Below are 18,898 nucleotides of genomic sequence, written 5' to 3'. Positions count from 1 at the left end.
GCACTCAAAGACTATTAATGGAAGGTCCAAGAACTATCTTCACCTCCCACTGACTTGGTGAGAGTGAAAGAAAATGGCGTCTGGAGAAGAAGAAATAATCCTGAATTGTATCATTCATATAATGAACCAAATACTGTTAACTGCATAAAGATCAGAAGGTTGGAGTGAGCAGGACATGTGCTGCGTGCTAATGACAGAATGATAAAGAAGATATTTAATGCAGTGCCAGAAGGAATCAGGAAAGTTGGCAGACTTTGTGAGCCTTGGCCTTCTGAAGAAGTTTTCCCCATTCGTTCCTGTTAAGTCCAGAGCTCCTCCAATTCTTGATTCCAATTTTCCTTACATCTTCTCTCATCCCTTCTTTCCACCTTAACTTTAGTCTGCATGAGTGATGCACAATCAATGCTGCTTACTACTGCGAGCTGTTGAATAAGGCGAGGGTTGCATATCGCCGCAAAAGACGAGACCAACCGAATCGAGGTCATCCTCCTCCACGACAATGCGCGGCCACATACAGCAGCTCTAACTATCGCCAAGGTACAGGAAATGCACTGGACTACACTTGATCATCCTCTTTACGGCCCGGACATATCGCCCTGCAATTTCCATTTGTTTGGACCGCTTAAAGAGGTTCGTGGCCGGCAGCAGTCAGAGCAGCAAAATGCCTCGCCAATCGAATACGGTCATGTCACCAGCCAGTTGCGCACAAAGTCTTCCACACTCTCGTCATCTTCAAATTGTTGCCCTCCTAGAGCTGCTGTTAGTTTCCATTAATTATATCAATTAATTTTACTCTAAGCTTGGTATCAAGAGCCGCACGAGACTGACTCAAGAGCCGCATCAAAAAGCTGCCCATATGCTAGGACAAATGTATTTCCAAAGCAGGAAACTATGTGGAAAAAAAATTGTAATTGCCTTTTCCTTGTGTTTTTCAATAAATGAATTAAAATTAAAATAAAATCCCGTTTATATTTGATCCCCCCTCGTAATACTATTATACTGAAATACAATTTTTCTAATATAATATTTTAAGAAAAACTTGTTATACCAATATTTATATCCATTAACTACTGAATGATGTAATATTTGATTTCTTGCCAGAAGATGTTATCTGTGTGAAACAACAGTTTCCACATGATGCATGAAGTCTTGAGTCATTTGAAAATGAAATGAAATGAAATGAAATGAAATGAAATGAAATGAAATGAAATGAAATGAAATGAAATGAAATAAATAAAATCTGTCTAACTCCAAACACATTGAGGTGCTCTTCATAGATGCCCACCCCTATTCTACAGCAACTGGTATCGTGATCTCAAGACCACTTACTAGGCCACTCAGCCATGGGCCAACATTCAAAAACTGCACCATGAAACATCCCCACTCAAAAACATTCTCAATTTAAAAAAGGAAATGAATATGATGCCATTCTTCAAGTTACTACTTGCCTCTCAAATATATCAGAGTATATCAGAAACTAACCTGTCTGCAATCTGCTCTTCAGTACATCTGCAGGAATACCAACCAGCCAATTAGCTATGCCTGCCATTCCACCAGCAAAGATGGTACGCAACAGACCAACCTCAGTTGAACCTGGAGGCGTGAGAACTCGCTGAAGCCAGTCGTATGTCATGAAGTACATGCCACTAGCCGGTACATCTATAACAAAAAAAAACAAACAAACACGAACATCCCTCATTAATGATTTTGATCAAAATGGTCCTCTCTTTATCTCAACTATAAAACATTAGAAAACAACACTCTATGGACAGCCATATACAGCTCCTCTTAAAAGAAATCTTTACAAATGTGGCTTTTATCAACTTTTAGTATTCTATAAGCAAGTACTTGCAGGCTGATGGTATTAATCTGTTGTAACTATGTTACATGTCATGGCGGAACACTTCTAGCCTCCGTTAAGTGTGCTCCTAGTTAACGTGATTTTGCAGGTGTATTCTCCGAGAATCTGTGTAAAACTAAGCTTAGCAGATAAATACTAAGTTCCAAAGTGTGCTAGAGTGGGTTTTTGTGTAATTGTGAAGTGCCAATCGAAGGAGCCAGCAGGCAAAGTTGCTACACAGGCGAACCTAGAGGACACCACGCTGTAGCAGGTAAGGGCTGCTCTGTAGTCGCAGGACATTCCTTCGCAATCCTTGCTGTGATAAGGGAGAGGGTGACTAGAACTGTGGTAGAAAAGCTTGAAGTCTCATTTGACTTTAACAAAAACATACTAAGTGGAGTGAAAGCTGATCTCAAAAAAATGTGAAGCTGAACTGAAAACTGCTGAAATCGAAGAACTGACAAACTGGAAATATATTTGAGACTAGCAAGATACCCGTGCTTTGCTACGGTATTATAATGAAATTTGTAACTGAATGCTCAACGTTTTATATATAATCCGCCGAAATTCGCGATCTGACTCGTTTTCTTTCCAGCAATCGATTTTGTACTTCCCGGGCTAGATCCAGGTATTCCACCCAATCAGTTGGGTCCCTAAATCTTAGCCATCTTTTCCTATAAGCATTTTTAATATGGATCAAATCCTTGAGGAGATCCGGCGTGGTGTTGTCTTGGGTGCCCTGGCAGTACTGAGCCCGCGACTGGACTGCAATTATAGTCCTTACCCGGCCAGGGCCCGTTTTCAGCGTGGTCCGCACATTTTGACGACAGTCCAGAACATTATTATTATTATTATTATTATATTATTATTATTATTATTATTATTATTATTATTATTATTGATGTTCTGGACCCCACAGCAAGATGCAAGACCGCTACTTGGCGGTAAATTACATCTGCTGCCATTGTCATTGCTGAAAATGTGAGTAGCACCACCGTCGCGCGTACGCAAGTGCGCGAGATTTCTGCCGACACGAATGATATACTTCCATGCATTATTGACTTTATTATAGAGGTGAACAATTACACAGTCTATATCATTCCTATCGTTTATTTCAAATGTGTTTAAATTTTTATTTATATGCCAGGAGAATCTACTGTAATGTAACTTTATGTTCTCCAAAGGAAAAGATGGCTCTTGAAAATGAACCCAGGAAATATTTAAAATGATCAGTTTATGATCAGAATCAAGTAGTACATTATGAACAGTAAAATCAATTGATCTCAACTCCGTCTTCACTCCACCACCATCAAGTTGATTCCCCCCCCACCAAAAGGACGTGTTTCTTTATGTTTAAAGGAGATTACGAATACAAATCTTCACGTCTGTTACCTTCAGTTTTGAGATATAAGTATCCTCATAAAAGGAATTCACTTTTTTCTCACTTCCTTTCACACTCCCCCTCCCCTAAGTGAATTTACCGGCAAAAAATAACTTGTTTCTTTAATAGTAAAGGATCTTCTAAATAACAATTATCACGAGTCTAACATCTTCTGTTTTTGAGATATGTGTCCTCATAAAAGGAATTCAACTCCTTTTCACCCCCACCCCGCAAGATAATTTCCCACAAAAAATACTTGTTTCTTTGTTTTTAAAGGAGTTCCAAATACCAATTTTTCATGTCTGTAACAACTTAAATTTTTATTAGATGTAAGTATGCTCATACAATTAATTCAATTAATTTTTCAATTCTTTCACCTCCCCCCCCCCCCTTCATTGGATTTTCCGAGAATACGAGTTTCTTTAATTTTAAAGCAGATTCCAAATACCAATTTTCACGTCTGCAAAATCTTTCGTTTTTGAGATAATAGTATCCTCATACAAATAATTCAACTAATTTTTCAATTCCCCACCTCCCCTATTGGTGGATTTCCGAAAACAAAAAATATGTATTTCTTTATTTTTAATACCAAATTTCACGTCTGTAACATCTTCAGCTTTCGAGATATCAGTAACCTAATTAAAAGAATTCATCCACAGTCACTTTTACCCCTCCACCCAAGTGGTTTTTCAGAAAACAAAAAATACATGTTTCTTTATTTTTAATAGAGATAAAAAATACTATTTTTCACTTTGGTAACATGTTAAGTTTTTGAGATATACTGTAGAAATGCTCATTTTAAAATTTCACCCCCCTTTTTAGTTCCCCGTAAGTGGAGTTTCCAAAAACAAATCACCTATGTTTCTTTACTTTTACAGGAGATTCCAAACACCAATTTTTACATCTGTAACATTTTACGTTTCTGAGATATAACACTATAGATATAGTCTTTCTGAAAATTCACCCCAATATGTCACTCTTGTTTAACCCCCATTAATTGGATTTTTGTAAACAAAAAAATACGTGTTTCTTTATTTTCAAAGGAAATCCCAAATACCATTTTCAGGTCTGCAAAATCTTCTGTTTCTGAGATGTGTGTCCTCATTTAAGGCTTTCAACCCCTTTTTCACCCCTCCTATTGGGATTTTCCTGAAACAAAAAATATCTGTTTATTTTTAAAGGGGATTCTAAATACCAATTTTTACATCTGTAAACTTTAAAAGTTTTGAGATACAGATACACTCATTTTAAAAATTCACCCCCCTTTTCACCCTTCCATTAATTAGAGTTTCCAAAAACAAAAACAAAAATATGTGTTTCTTTATTTTTAAATCAAGGTCCCAAATAACAATTTTCAGGTCTGTAATATCTTCAGTTTCTGAGATATAAGTATCCTCATTAAAGGCATTCAACCCATTTTTCACACATTTTCACCCCTCCTAATGCAATTTTCCTAAAACAAAAAGTACGTGTTTTCTTATTTTTAAAGGAGATTCTAAAGACCATTTTTTACATCTGTAAACTTTTGAAGTTTTGAGATATAGATACATTCATTTTAAAATTTCACCCCCTCCCCCCCTTTTCACCCCCTTAGCGATGGTATAGCCAAAAGTCCTTCCTTAGCAAGCACCTACATTGTACTATAAATGTATTCTCAATATTTTATTTCATTATGTCCAGTAGTTTTGGCTTGGCGATGATGAGTCAGTCAGTCAGTCAGTCAGGACAAGTTATTTTATATATAAATGTAATAGTCTCTGGATATTCGGTGTGCCCGAGACATCTCAGGAGAACACCGATCAGCACGCTATCGAGGTGTGCAGAGACAAATTAGGGACCCAGCACACTCAGTATAGATCGATCCCACCGAGTGTGCAGAAATGTCTAAAAAATATGGTGGAATTTGACCTATAACAGTCAAGTTCATTAGTTATAGGAAGCCAGAAGAGGTCTTCAGGAGCAAGCGGAAGCTAGCTGGCAGTGGGGTCACAATCGGAGAGGATATCACTTCCATACATCTTGATATACTGAAGGCCACAATAGAGATATACAGAATTTCCAACTGCTGGACAATGGACAGACGGATTGTAGTCAAACTAGGGAACAAACACCAAGTGACTACAAGTGACTCTTAGAACGCCACTAACGTTCAATCAATCAATCAATCTGCATTTAGGGCAGTCGCCAAGATGGTAGATTCTTTATCTGTTGTTTTCCTTTTCTTAAATTATTTCAATGACATTGGAAATTTATTGACCATCTCCCTTGGTAAGTTATTCCAATCCCTAACTCCTCTTCCTATAAATGAATATTTGCCCCAATTTGCCCTCTTGAATTCCAACTTTACCTTCATATTGTGATCTTTCCTACTTTTAAAGATGCCACTCAAACTTACTCGTCTACTAATGTCATTCCACGCCATTTCTCCGCTGACAGCTAGGAACATACCACTTACAAACTATCACTCCCATTTTTGTTCCATATCTCACTTAGTTTACAAAAGGAGTATATCTATTACCCCACCGATTCAATACAATTTAATTAATTAATGTGATTACCCCAATGAAGATCTTTCCTTATATTAACACCCAGGTACTTACAATGAACCCCAAAAGGAACTTTCACCCCATCAATGCAGTAATTAAAACTGAGAGGACTTTTCCTAATTGTGAAACTCGCAACCTGTATTAACGGAATTAATTGTATTTAATTTTACTGAAATTAATTTTGTATTGTTATTTAGGCTAAGCATATTGAAATGGAAATAAATAATTCATACTTTAACATGTCAGATTCTTCTTCCTGGAGACAAATACAAAGCTCGAAGAACTCAATTGTTGTTTATGTGGTAAAGATTACTGAATGTAGAAAAGGATAGAATTCGGAAGAAAGTGGCCATGGCCTTCATTAAGGTACTGACATACTGAACACCCTTAAATACCACCAGACAGAGCCAGGATCAAACCTGTCAAGTTGGGTTCAGAAGTCCAGCACTCTACCGCCTGAGTATAGTTCATTAAAATTAATTAAATTCAATTTTATGTTCATAATTTCAGAGTCCCTTAATTCATTCATGAACAATTATTCAAAGAATTTCAATCAGAATATAATTTAATTAATGAATTCTGGAATGTGGGGAACAACTGGGCATAACTGTTCTACAAAAATGAACAAATTAAAATTTTCATATTTTCTCCCGTTTCTTTTCAGACTAAAAGAATTGAACCTGTTTGTTTTTCAGGTAATCAACAACCTAAAGAAGTTAAATTAATTTTGTATTGTTATTTAGGCTAAGCATATTGAAATGGAAATAAATAATTCATACTTTAACATGTCAGATTCTTCTTCCTGGAGACAAATACAAAGCTCCAAGAACTCAATTGTTGTTTATGTGGTAAAGATTACTGAATGTACCTTTGGGTCAGAAAGTGGTATAAAAGTGAAAGCTTTGTGAACTCTGGATATCTCGTGCATGAACTGGAGGTAAAAGACATTAAAGCAGAAAGAATGGTTGCTGGTAGCAACAAGCAAAAACAATGCCAAGAGAGTATTTATTATGAAGAAGTATACCTGGCTAAGACCTAAAATGATAAGTTTGAATGAGCTGTGCTTATTAATCAACTTTGGTAGTAGGGTTACATGAGAAATGGAGGAGGGTAGGTTCAAAATATACTGACACGTATAAATTATTCAAAATATATTGACAGGGCGGACCGAACAATCACCCGTTGCACGTTATTGTTATTACGAGTCAATACGGACCAATTAAGGACCGATATGGTCAAGTTTGTCAACTTACCTAGGAAGACTGCCATGGAGAGCAAATTAAGTAAAAAACTAGGAAATGGTTAGGAGAGGGAAGAGTGCTGGTTGCAAGCGGGAGATTACAGAGGAGTTTGGTTCATTCACAGGCTTAAAGACTGAATGACAAAAAGGCAGTGTATAAAGAAAGTTAACATAATTTACATATGTACTTCAAACAAAAGTCACATTTAATCCAGAAGTGTATGATATTCATTGCAATTAAGTAATATAAGGCAATTAGAATTTTCCTTTTATATATTAAAAAGTGGATATGTACACTGTTATTCTGAAGATACATTAATAATAAGAATACACATTTAGTGTGATAATATGGCTAGGGAAGAAAAGACCTGATAGGGAAGATAAGGTTTTCAACTAGAAATAAAAATGAGATGAATTTGAGTAAGAAAGAGGGATTAGAGATAAGGCATACTAGAAAGATAAACAAAGAAGGGGAGAAAGAGCCATATAATAAGGAAGGGAAACTGACAACAGTTGAAGAGAAGGGGAAGAGATTGGATGCTTCAAATCTTGTCCGCCAAAACCGGAAGTGATAAGACATTCTTCCCCTTTGAGTATCGCATGCTTGCTTCCCTTTTCAGTTGCTCCCATGGCCTCAAAGCCAAATTACAACATGGGTGAGGCAGTATGGTGGTTGATAGTTGGATCACTTCTGGTAAGTAAATACTGCATTAATCTAAAAATGTGCAGTTAGTAATATCTGCACAATCACCTAAGAACCACTGAGTGTACACAATAACAACTGATATTGTATAAGATAAAATACACTGAAATAAAAAAGTAAATCAATCAAAAATTCATATTATAAAAATATTAATATAAAGTAAAAGCAAAAGAAAAAAAAAGCAATTTCCTTACATGGCAGACAAGTCTTTCAAAAAATTAATCGAAAATAAGGAAATCCCCTTCATTTCACACCGTGCAAAAATACACAATTAAAAAACTATCGAACTTAGTAGTTACTGGATAAAATAATTATTAAATCAGTACACAGTTAAGTCAGCTATATTAAGAGAGAAATTACAAATGTTCCCCCTAGAAGTGTTTACAAATAAACTATCAAGACTTGAAACTGCAAGAAATGTACAATAGGCTTGAACGTACAAGTAGGTAACTTAACTGGATTTTTTTAAGAACTAAAATTAACAATATATTAAACCTGGTATATTTTTAACAGGTCATTGAAAGTTGCTACACATTATCAGAAGTTGGAGTCTAACTTGAGGGGATTTTCAGAAAATACATGAGGAATAAAATGTGGAGAGCATGGCAAAATCTCTGCAGAAGATGGACAGTAATGTTTATATATTACGACTGTCTCCTTGAGCAAAATGAAAATTTCTGGGAGTTGTCATTTTTACCACATATAATGCCAATCACTCCTCCATGATTATATGGTCACCCAAAACTACACAAAACCTGGAATTCCCATTTGACCAGTGGTATCATACTCAGAAACTCCTCTGTTAAAATTAGCTCAGAGAGTGAATACTATCTTCTGAGAGAAAACTCAGTTTAGATCTAGGCATAGCATCAAAAACACCTGTGAACTCATCTCTATAATACAGAATATCCCAGACCCATCTTATAGACTTGTATCTTTTGATGTTAAGGACTTTCTTCACAAATATTCCACTCTCCCAGACCATCTCTCTTGCTAAGAACATCATCTACACTTCTCAGATGCATTCCATGGAAAAAGTGGAATTGTGTGAACTCCATTTTAACTGCACCAAACATAGCCTGTTTATGTTTAATAGACAATACTACGAATAACCTGTCTTTCCATACAAAACCCCACTGCCCCTGCTGGCTGAGATATTTATGGACACTTTCGAGAGAAATCTTCGAGAGAAAGATATTGTTTACTAGTTTTGTTACGTTGATAATATACTTGACTTGTATAAAGGTACCGAACATCAGCCTGAGAAACTACTTCAGTTACTAAATTCCTTTCACTCCTTGCAGTTTACCCTTGAAAGTGAGAGCAATTTCAAATTAAATTTTCTTGATTTATTAACCACTCTCAAAATATCCACACCTTGAGCACCTACAGGAAACACACTTCTACCAATTTAATAATTCCAATACAAAGTAGCTACTTTCCATGGCATGATTCATAGACTTCTTTCTGTACCCTAAAATCAGTCTGATTTCAATAAAGAACTTCAGATTATTAAAGATATTTCAGTGAATAATGGCTACAAGACAAACCTGACAAATTAGTAACTCAAAAACAGAAGAAATGAAATATTTTTCAGTGTACTCATAACTCCATCATGAGAAGAAACAGTGAACAGTTCTACCATAAAAAACAAACTAAGAACTCTTCTACAAAAGCAGGGTTATTCAGCAGCATTTACATGTAATTCTTATTCTTCAAAATTACTGAAAACAAACATCAGTAAAGAAAATAAAAGTGGTGTATATAAATTACAGTGTGGTGACTCCAATTCTGTTTACATTGGTTGAACAGGGCAAAATTTTAAAATTAGGACGAAAGAACATATTGATCATAGTTCTTTAAAAATTGAATGTTAAATATTTTAATATACTTTAGTTTGTAATCTCCTTGGAATCTGTACTTAGATAAATAACCAAAAATTAGCACATTTTTCTGCAGTATATGTAGGCTGAGGATGACTCTGCATAAAGCTGAAACTTAAGTTCCTGAATTGGAGTAATTTGTGGTAAAAACTACATCTTAACCTTATAATGAGATAATGTTACTTACACATGAATGACTTCTCAAACTGCTGAGGATCACAGGTCACATGGAATGATTCTGGACTACAGTGAATTCTGATGGAATTCCCAAAAATGGTAAATTTTCCTAATTTTCTCCCAAACTCAGACTATGAAACATATGGATAAAATTTAATCTGAAATTCCAGGCATATTTCTTAATCCTAGACCATAAAAAAATCTCTCCTTTCCCAAACTGAGAGAGCAATCTCAAATGGATTGTGATCCATTAAGTAAGTAGCTATCCAATAACTGAAGGAGCAAGCATTAATTAGAACTAGTAGTACAAACTTAATATCTAAAAACTAAAATAAAAATAAACAGCAGGAGGATTCAAAATTTCCATCACCAATGACCTTTGGAATCACAATAAAAGAAAGTCTCAAGGTCAAAGCTTCAAGAGGAATATATCTACATTGCCCTCAAACTCAAGTAATTAAAATGATTCAGATCACGTACTAAGCAACTGAAATTTTCACAATCATATAAAATTGACAAATACTACCAAAGCAAAGTTTTTCTTTCAATCAAAAAGAAATGCAAATACACAAAATATTCACAATCCTTCTACATTAATAAATCACATCATAATACTGTAATGATAATCTGAAATCTGTATAGAATAATCTATCCAGGGGTGTCTCATAAGGAAAAATGAATGGGAGCAAAAAATGCTGAAGTTTCTGACTTTGAATCTTGACCATTGTCCCCATAAAACTTTCACTGCCGTTTCATTTAGACAGACATCACGGTTATTAAAAACATACACATGTTATGAGCGTGTGCAAAATTGTTTCCTACATGTCTTAATACTGGTGTTTTTATCAATAACTAATTAAACAGAGCCAGAATCAGGTATGGTGATCTAAGACTTGACACAATATATTAAGCAGAATGTTCCTGGAGTGTCATTTAAAAGACCAGGAAAAAAATTGTATTCAGTGTGACTGCCAAATGTAGTTTTAGTCCGGGGTTGGACTGTAGACTTCCTAGGTTTTTTTTTTACAATCTGATTTAAGTTCTGAGGGGTGCGCAGCTGTGAGCTTGCATTCAGGACATAGTGGGTTCAAACCCAACTGGTCAGGAGCCCTGAAGATAGTTTTCTGTGGTTTACCATTTTCACACCAGGCAAATGCTGGGGCTGTAACTTATTTAAGGCCAGGGCCACTTCCTTCCCACACCTAGCCCTTTCCTATCCCATCGTTGCCATAAGACCTATTTGTGTTGGTGTGAAGTAAAGCAACTTGTATTTTTTTTTTAAATGTGAAATCAGGATTGCTTCACGTGTTCCTACATTTCTTCTGAAGTCAAATTGGTCTTCTCCCAACTCAGCTTCAACTTGTCTTTCCATTCTTCTATAAATAATACATGTTAAAATTCTGCAGGCATGAGACACTAAACTAATGGTGCATTAGTTTTCACACTCTTCAGCACCTGCTGCTTGTGAACAGGTATAAAAACATTCTGTCTAAAATCGGATGGTACTTGTGTATCATACATCTTGCACACTAAATGGAATAACATCACCATGCTTGTTTCTCCTAAGGCAGTCAGCAATTCTGAGGGTATGTCATTATTTCCAGGTGCCCTGTTCCTATTTAAGTTTCTCAAAAGTTCTGTCGAATTCTGACCTGAAAACTGGTACTCTGATTTAATCCAAGAACCTATCATCTACTTCTTTCCATTGATACAATTGCTGGATAAGTTCCTGCCATCTTTCTGCCTTGTCTTCTTTCTCCAGAAGGGGTCTTCCATCTCAGCTCTTAATATTCACACACCTAGTCGTCCTTTCTCCAAAGGTTTCATTGATTTTCCTGCATGCAGAGAGTACCATTCCTATAACCATACAACTTTCAATATCCTTGCACTTCTCTTGCAACCATTCTTCCTTAGCTGTCCTATACTTTCTATCTACTTCGTTCTTTAATCGCCTGTATTCCTTCCTGCCCTTCTCGTTCTTTATATTCTTGTACTTTTGCCATACGTCAATCAGGTTTAGTATCTCCCGAGTTATCCATTGATTCTTATTTGATCGTACCTTTCTTCCCAACATTTCCTCAGCAGCCCTACTGATCTCATTCTGCATGAATGTCCCCTCTATTGTGGTTCCTTCAACCTTTACATATAGTCCTTGTGCAACATGTTCCTTGAAACAATCTCTCACACTCTTTTCTTCAAATCTACATCCCATCATCTTGCATTCCTTCCTTTCCTCAATTTCTTTAACTACAGATGACATTTCATGACCACCAAATTGTGGTCAGAGTCCATGTCTGCTCCTGGGAAGGTCTTGCAATCCAACACCTGGTTTCTTAATCCCTGCCTAATCAAGACTGCCCGACACCTTCCAGTGTCTCTGGGTCTTGTCTGTGTATACTGCAGCTGTTTGTGGTATCTAAACCAAGTATTAGCAAGGACTAAATTATTTTACATGCAGTTCAGCCAGTTTACATCCTCTGTCATTACTTCGTTCCAGTCCAACTTCTCCTACTGCAAAACCTTCTCTTCCTTGGCGTACCACTGCATTCCAGTCTTCCATCACAATTAGATTCGTTGTCTCCTTTTATATAATGTATTAAATCTTCTCTCTCTTCATACATTCTTTCAATTTCTTCTTCATCCGCTGAACTAGTATGTATATAGAAGATCTGCACCATTGTGGTGGGCATTGGCTTCCTATCTTTGACAGAATAATCCATTCACTATGCTGGTCATAGTAGATTACCTGCTGCCCTATTTTTTTTTTTTTTTTTTTACACAGATAAATTAAAAATACTCAAGAGGAAATGTGCAACAGAGGTAAATGCATCCATTAATTAACAAACTTCTCTGAGACTTCTACCAAGAGTCCAAGATTATGAGTGAAAATTACATTTATTACTATTATTATTACTTGTGTAACAGGAAATATTTTATTTGTAATTGCTAGTAGATCAATAATAATTTTTTTTTGCCCTTCCCTTCATTTAAAATTTCAAGCTACAAACCAGGTCGTACCAGATTCTGCTGATTTCTGAATCACCAAGAAAAATGATCTTTACAAAGGATCAGAAACTGATTATATACAAAGAACATGGGGTATGAACATTTTAACTGCAGAAATTCAAAAATACATGCAGCAGGCAATTTCATGAAAATAAGTTTAGTTTTAACACAAATATTTTATTTAAAAGGGGTGTAGAAAATCATTCTCATGTTATGGTTGCTTTCGTGTGTGGGTAAAATGAGCTTGTAAAAATTAGGAGAATGTATCTATTATCTCTTTCATTCTCTTGTAGTATGTTATCAATCAACTTCCTGTGCAGCTTCCTTTCACTTCAAACCAATACTGAATAACGACACAAGTTCTTACCAAGTGACAAAAGATGGAAAGCAATTTCAGATATTCTATGCAGCATACTTTTTATTATTATCATCATCACAGAATTACTTTCTACATTCACTTTATAATATGCTATGTGATAATACTCCATTTATGACATAAAAGTTATATTGCAGCTTTACTTTCCTCACTGTTTTTCATATTTAACTACTGTATGAATCTGAAGGAAAATATTTACCTTCATGGGATCAATACTAAAGTAGTCTACCATATTATATACATTAAAAAAATAATAATTCAATGTACACATTCCATAAGACTCATTCTCAAATAGGATCTGCCTGACCAGCAAAAATCCATCCCTTCCCACCAGTCTTTTAAAAACAGACAGGAAGGAGCAAGGGAACATGACAGACTGTGCAAGGTATAACCTCCTCTCTGGTGGAGGAATCAAACAACAGAATAAGAAATAAAACCGCACAATAAAATGTCCTCATATTGTATTCAATGGGGATGGTATGAAACAGGCACTTAATGCAGGGATTAGAAACAGAACAATACTATGCTTCCTATTCCACTGGTCAACAATTCCAACTGTGTATCACAGCTCATAGGTAAAGTGTCAATTGGCCCAACCAATATCCTGTTTTCCACTCTAGTCACTTACCAGTTAATATTTTGGGGCTGAAAATTCTGATTTTTTCCCCATCTTAGACCACAATCTCCACCAACAGTTGATGTACTAATTTCTACCCTGGGCTGAGCATATTTAACAATACGGTATATAAAGTTAAACTGTCATACACAAATATTACAACAATGAAATAAAACAAGAAACCTTCCAGAGCTTTTCCAGCCAATGGTTGATGAACCTAGAGGTTTTATTTTATAGCTACGAAGAAGACATTCAAGCTTAATAAAGTTTACATTTGGATAAAAGTAAACTATACAAAAATATTTGTTGCATATAAATTAGATTCTCTTTTCTTTTTTCCTTGCTATGTGTCTTACCAGTATAAATGGTCCGTTATTGGACATTATAAATTTTCCAGCTAACTCATTCCTGGTTGCCAGCGTTTCGACCCACTATGCTAAGTTGGGCTCATCAGTTGGAAAACAGCACGCCCACCAAGACGCATGGCTAGTGCATACCGTGGAGGCCACATCGCAGAGAAAGTAGTGCAATATTGCCAGCCGCGCCTCACTCGGAGTTGAAAATACCAATTACAAGTTGCATGCACAGTAACGCTTGCTTCACTGTTTGCTTAAAAGTTTCCTCCAGTATTTAATAATTTCCTGTCATTTTCATTGATACAAATGGTATTAAAAAGTCAAGAAAAATATTTCCCATCAGTTTTCCTCGTGAGTGCTACGGACCTCCAATAATAGTTTTAAAAATGTTCTATTTTTGTATTTTATGTTTCTTTTGGTTTTATACTTTTGTTTTTCAGGTTTTACTTGCAATATTTATTTACAATACAGTATATATATATATATATATATTGGTATGAGACAGCTTACAGTTTATCACAAGAAATATCATTCATCAATTTCTAATTCACGCTTTCAGAATCAGAACTTTCAAGACTGACTACAACTGGCTGGAAATGAATCTAATGTACTTCACATTCATACAGCATAACCATTGGATATATAAAGATCACAACCCAACAAAGAATGCAAATTTCCAACCACCCTGAACTGAGAAAAAGTTACCTTACAAAACTAATAAAAATGTTTCTTGAAAACATAAAATTCTGAAATTTATAAATGATATACAAAACATCCCAATGTATGAAAATGAAAAGCTACAACCTGTTTTCCAGTCATTGACTGGGTCAGGGATGTAATGAATGAAACATATATAGGCTATTAGTATGATGGGGTTGCCACTCCCAAAATTATTTATTAATGAATGATACATGCTATGAAAATGAGAATGGAGAGTGTTGCTGGAATGAAAGATGAAAAGGGAAAACCGGAGTACCCAGAGAAAAACCTGTCCTGCCTCCGCTTTTACCAGCACAAATCTCACATGGAATCCCACTATATATTGTGTTAAAATTTGGAATTGATCAGATGACATGTTTTTGAGAAACAATATCTTAAAGTAGACGCATGGCTGAAACAGGTTTAGAAACTGGCACATTTTGTGTTCCACCTGCCATTAAAAAAATAGTACAATAAAAATTTTAAAATTTCAAACTTACATGACCTAACATGAAATTAAACAAGAAAAATGATTATGTAATTTGATTTCCTGCAGGTCTATTGATTATTTCACAAACAAGTTCCAAACTTGAGTACACAATGTTTTGGTTGAGAGTAGAAGTAGTGGAAGTGTTTTTCTGAACAGCCCATTTTTTTCCCCAATTGGCTTTACGTCTCACAGACACAAAAAAGCCTTATGACGACAATGGGATAGGAAAGAGCTAGGAGTGGAAAGGAAGACCGACCATGGTCATAATTAAGGTACAGCCTCTTTGCCTGGCGTGAAAGTGGGAAACCACACAAAACCATCTTCAGGGCTGCTGACAGTGAGGTTCGAATCCACTATCTCCCGAATGCAAACTGATTGTTACGTGACCCAAACTGCACGGCTGTTTGCTCAGTTGAACACTCCGTAAAGCAATACTACTGATCAAAACTACATATTGCAGCTAAATTCTATTGCTTTCTGTGTAGCTCATTTTCTTACGAAAGGATTTTACAATATCGGGAAAAATTTTACCAACGATTTCCTCGCCTCTGCTCTGGCACCCTACACTGCAATTTCAAAACGTTTCTTTAACACAGCAAAGTGCAATTTTCTGTTAAACAGTTTGGGTTATGAAGAAAAGGCTTAGGGAAGTTCATTTCATTTGTAAGACTAACAAAAGCATCTGCCAGAACACAGACAAAGAAGTCCCTTCTGAAAAACTGGTCATGTTGGGAAGAAAATCAATAAGAACCTTTTTGTAGATAGCTGAATTCTAAATACACTTTTGCAACTTATGAATAATGTCGCACTAACGCATCAAAAGTTTTCAGCAACAGAGAGATAACAGAGGTAACAGCCATGGCCTTATTTTTAAAGTACAGCCCGAAACCACGGAAAACCATTTTCAAGGCTACCAACTGTGGGATTTGAACCCACCATCTCCCGAATACAAGCTCACAGCTGCATGACCATACCCGCACGACCAACTTGTTTGGTTTCTAAGTACATTTGATGGACTTAGATACTATTAACTGTTCAGGCAACACATACTTTTAAGGGTCCTGGGCACACAACATTTCAGACTTGCTCAATTTTTTTAAGACACTACCTGCTCTTCTGATAACCTAGCATATTACATTATAGCCTATAATAACATGGAAATAGTAAGATTTCTAATGGTGAAGGAATTACTTAAATTGGTAGAGAAGCTCCAGAGAATGTTCTTCCTTTACAATATTAGCAAGGATTGTCCGAAGTTACCTTTCCTTGGAAGATAGGAAACTTAAAAGGGTCCACCTTTTCAATACAAAATTGTTATAGTTTATTTACAACATACACACAACAGGAAAATTTTCCAGGAATTATCAGGAACTCAAGGGAAACTTCATTAGTTAGTCGGAACACAGAAAAAATGATGAACTCTTCTCAGAAGAACTCTTAAGGTTTCACTTTACTTTTTCCTGCCTGCTGGCTCTTCAGAAATGTGTGCGCGTGCGTTTTGTATTCAGGAATCATTCAAGGTGAATATTTTCGCACTACAAGATGTGCGGTTAAGGTTATTTTTAATATGTATAACTTTTGCTTTCTCAACGATTCATTTGTTTCTATATTTGTACCTGTTTTTATCTCCTTGCAAGATGTGTATTGTTTAATATAACGCCTCGTGTAATATAAATGTCTACATGCTAGCCTATTTCCCACATTTTGGCTGAAGATGACGCCAAACAGCGTCGAAACTAGTTCCAAATGTAAATATATGTTGTAAATAAACTATAACAATTTTGTATTGAAGAGGTGGACCCTTTTAAGTTTCCTATCTTCCATTCTCAGTTCAATACGGACAAAAATGAAATTCTTAGATTTAAATTACCTTTCCTTCCCTGCACCCCTCTCTTGGATATTACAATTTAAGTGATATCAGTGTAGGTATTATGTACATGTGTACAAAATGTTCTGTACAGGTGAGGAGTGAGCCAGCTTTAGCTTGGGGGAGCTCCTGTCCCGTTGAGTGCTCCTGTCATCTCAGCTACTTTGCTGACCTGCCACTTAACCACTGGTTAGAGAGCAACAAAGAAAAGAAGATTACAGTATCTAACAATGAGGTGAGTTATCCTCTTTTGAGACTCAAAACCTACTTCAGTAACTTCACATTTCTTTATACTGATTCTTAGTGATTTTCAATACATCTTGTATTTCACAGATTTTGGGTCCCTTAAAGTAACAGCATATTTAAATGCTTCTCCAAACCCAAAAACCTAGTCATGACACACTACTGACTGAGCTACAAGAATTAACTCTAGTCTATTTTTCCAAGTTTATCCACTTACTGGACGTAATGAACTACAGAACTCTGGAACTATGAAATTCTTGTGTTCAGATTGATGCTTTCACAGCCGGTAGTTATAGACGTGATAATGAGCTTTTGGGGTTTTGCCATGTCAAGAAAGCAAGGTGAAATGTTTTCTCAATATGGCAAAAGCCCCAAAGCTAATTATCATGTCTACTATAAAATTCTTTATTCCCCTTAATGTTAGAAGTTCCTGCATTTTTTCGTGAGGTATTTCTTTGCCCCTATTTAGTCAAATGTAATCATTGCCCCTCGCGCAAGGATAACATGATGGAAAGCATAACTGGCGGTCATACAAATTTTAGTGAAAAATGGAAGGGTATGTATACCACTTTAAGGCAGAAACAGGTTCCAAGGAGGACATTTCAGGAATCACCAATGAACAAGAGGAGTCTGTATGCGAGGATCTTCAAAAGACAGATGTATTCAGTCTGTAGTATGTAAAGACTGTTGTTTACAAGGATAATGACCAGATAGAGGAGGTGACTAATACTAAAGAAGTATTAAAATTTACATATGATAACAATGACATTTACAGTAAGATACAAAAGTTACAAACTAGAAAAGCAGCTGTAATTTATAAGGTTTCGAGGGATATACTACAGAAAATGAGTTGGGATATAGTACCATATCTGACGTACTTATTTGATTATTGTTTGCATGAAGGAGCTATACTGAATGAATGGAGAGTTGCTATAGTAGCCCCTGTGTATAAAGGAAAAAGTGAGAGACATAAAGCTGAAAATTAAAGGCCAGTCAGTCTGACATGCATAGCACGTAAGCTTTGGTAAAGCATTCTTTCTGATTATATTAGACATGTTTGCAAAATTAACAACTGGTTCACCGAGCTCGATAGCTGCAGTCGCTTAAGTGCGGCCAGTATCCAGTATTCGGGAGATAGTGGGTTTGAACCCCATTGTCGGCAGCCCTGAAAAAGGTTTTCCGTGGTTTTCCATTTTCACACCAGGCAAATGCTGGGGCTGTACCTTAATTAAGGCTATGGCCGCTTCCTTCCCATTCCTAGGCCTTTCCTATCCCATCCTCGCTATAAGACCTATATGTGTCGGTGCAACGTAAAGCAAATAGAAAAAAAAACTGGTTCGATAGAAGGCAGTTTGGGTTTAGGAACGGTTATTCCAATGAAGCTCAACTTGTAGGATTCCAGCAAAATATAGCAGATATCCTGGATTCAGGAGGTCAAATGGACTGTATCGCGATTGACCTATCAAAGGAATTTG

The 18,898-nt window shown here is 36.0% G+C and overlaps 2 protein-coding genes across 2 annotated transcripts in view; one reads left to right on the top strand and one right to left on the bottom strand.

The window, feature by feature from the left end:
* LOC136864073 (mitochondrial carnitine/acylcarnitine carrier protein) overlaps positions 1-18,898 on the bottom strand; it is a 332,454-nt gene that overhangs the window by 27,284 nt on the left and 286,272 nt on the right. Inside the window, exon 5 of the mRNA XM_067140619.2 lies at positions 1,483-1,659. Coding sequence (XP_066996720.2) covers positions 1,483-1,659 — 177 coding nt within the window. The remainder of the gene's footprint in view (positions 1-1,482; positions 1,660-18,898) is intronic.
* Positions 7,647-18,898, top strand: part of LOC136862796 (insulin-like growth factor-binding protein complex acid labile subunit) — a 45,971-nt gene continuing 34,719 nt past the window's right edge. The window contains exons 1-2 of the mRNA XM_067139050.2: positions 7,647-7,701; positions 17,275-17,415. Coding sequence (XP_066995151.2) covers positions 7,660-7,701; positions 17,275-17,415 — 183 coding nt within the window. The 5' untranslated portion in view covers positions 7,647-7,659. The remainder of the gene's footprint in view (positions 7,702-17,274; positions 17,416-18,898) is intronic.

Source organism: Anabrus simplex, chromosome 2 (assembly GCF_040414725.1).
Source record: "Anabrus simplex isolate iqAnaSimp1 chromosome 2, ASM4041472v1, whole genome shotgun sequence".
Taxonomy (NCBI): domain Eukaryota; kingdom Metazoa; phylum Arthropoda; class Insecta; order Orthoptera; family Tettigoniidae; genus Anabrus; species Anabrus simplex.
This window is presented reverse-complemented; position numbering and strand designations above follow the sequence as displayed.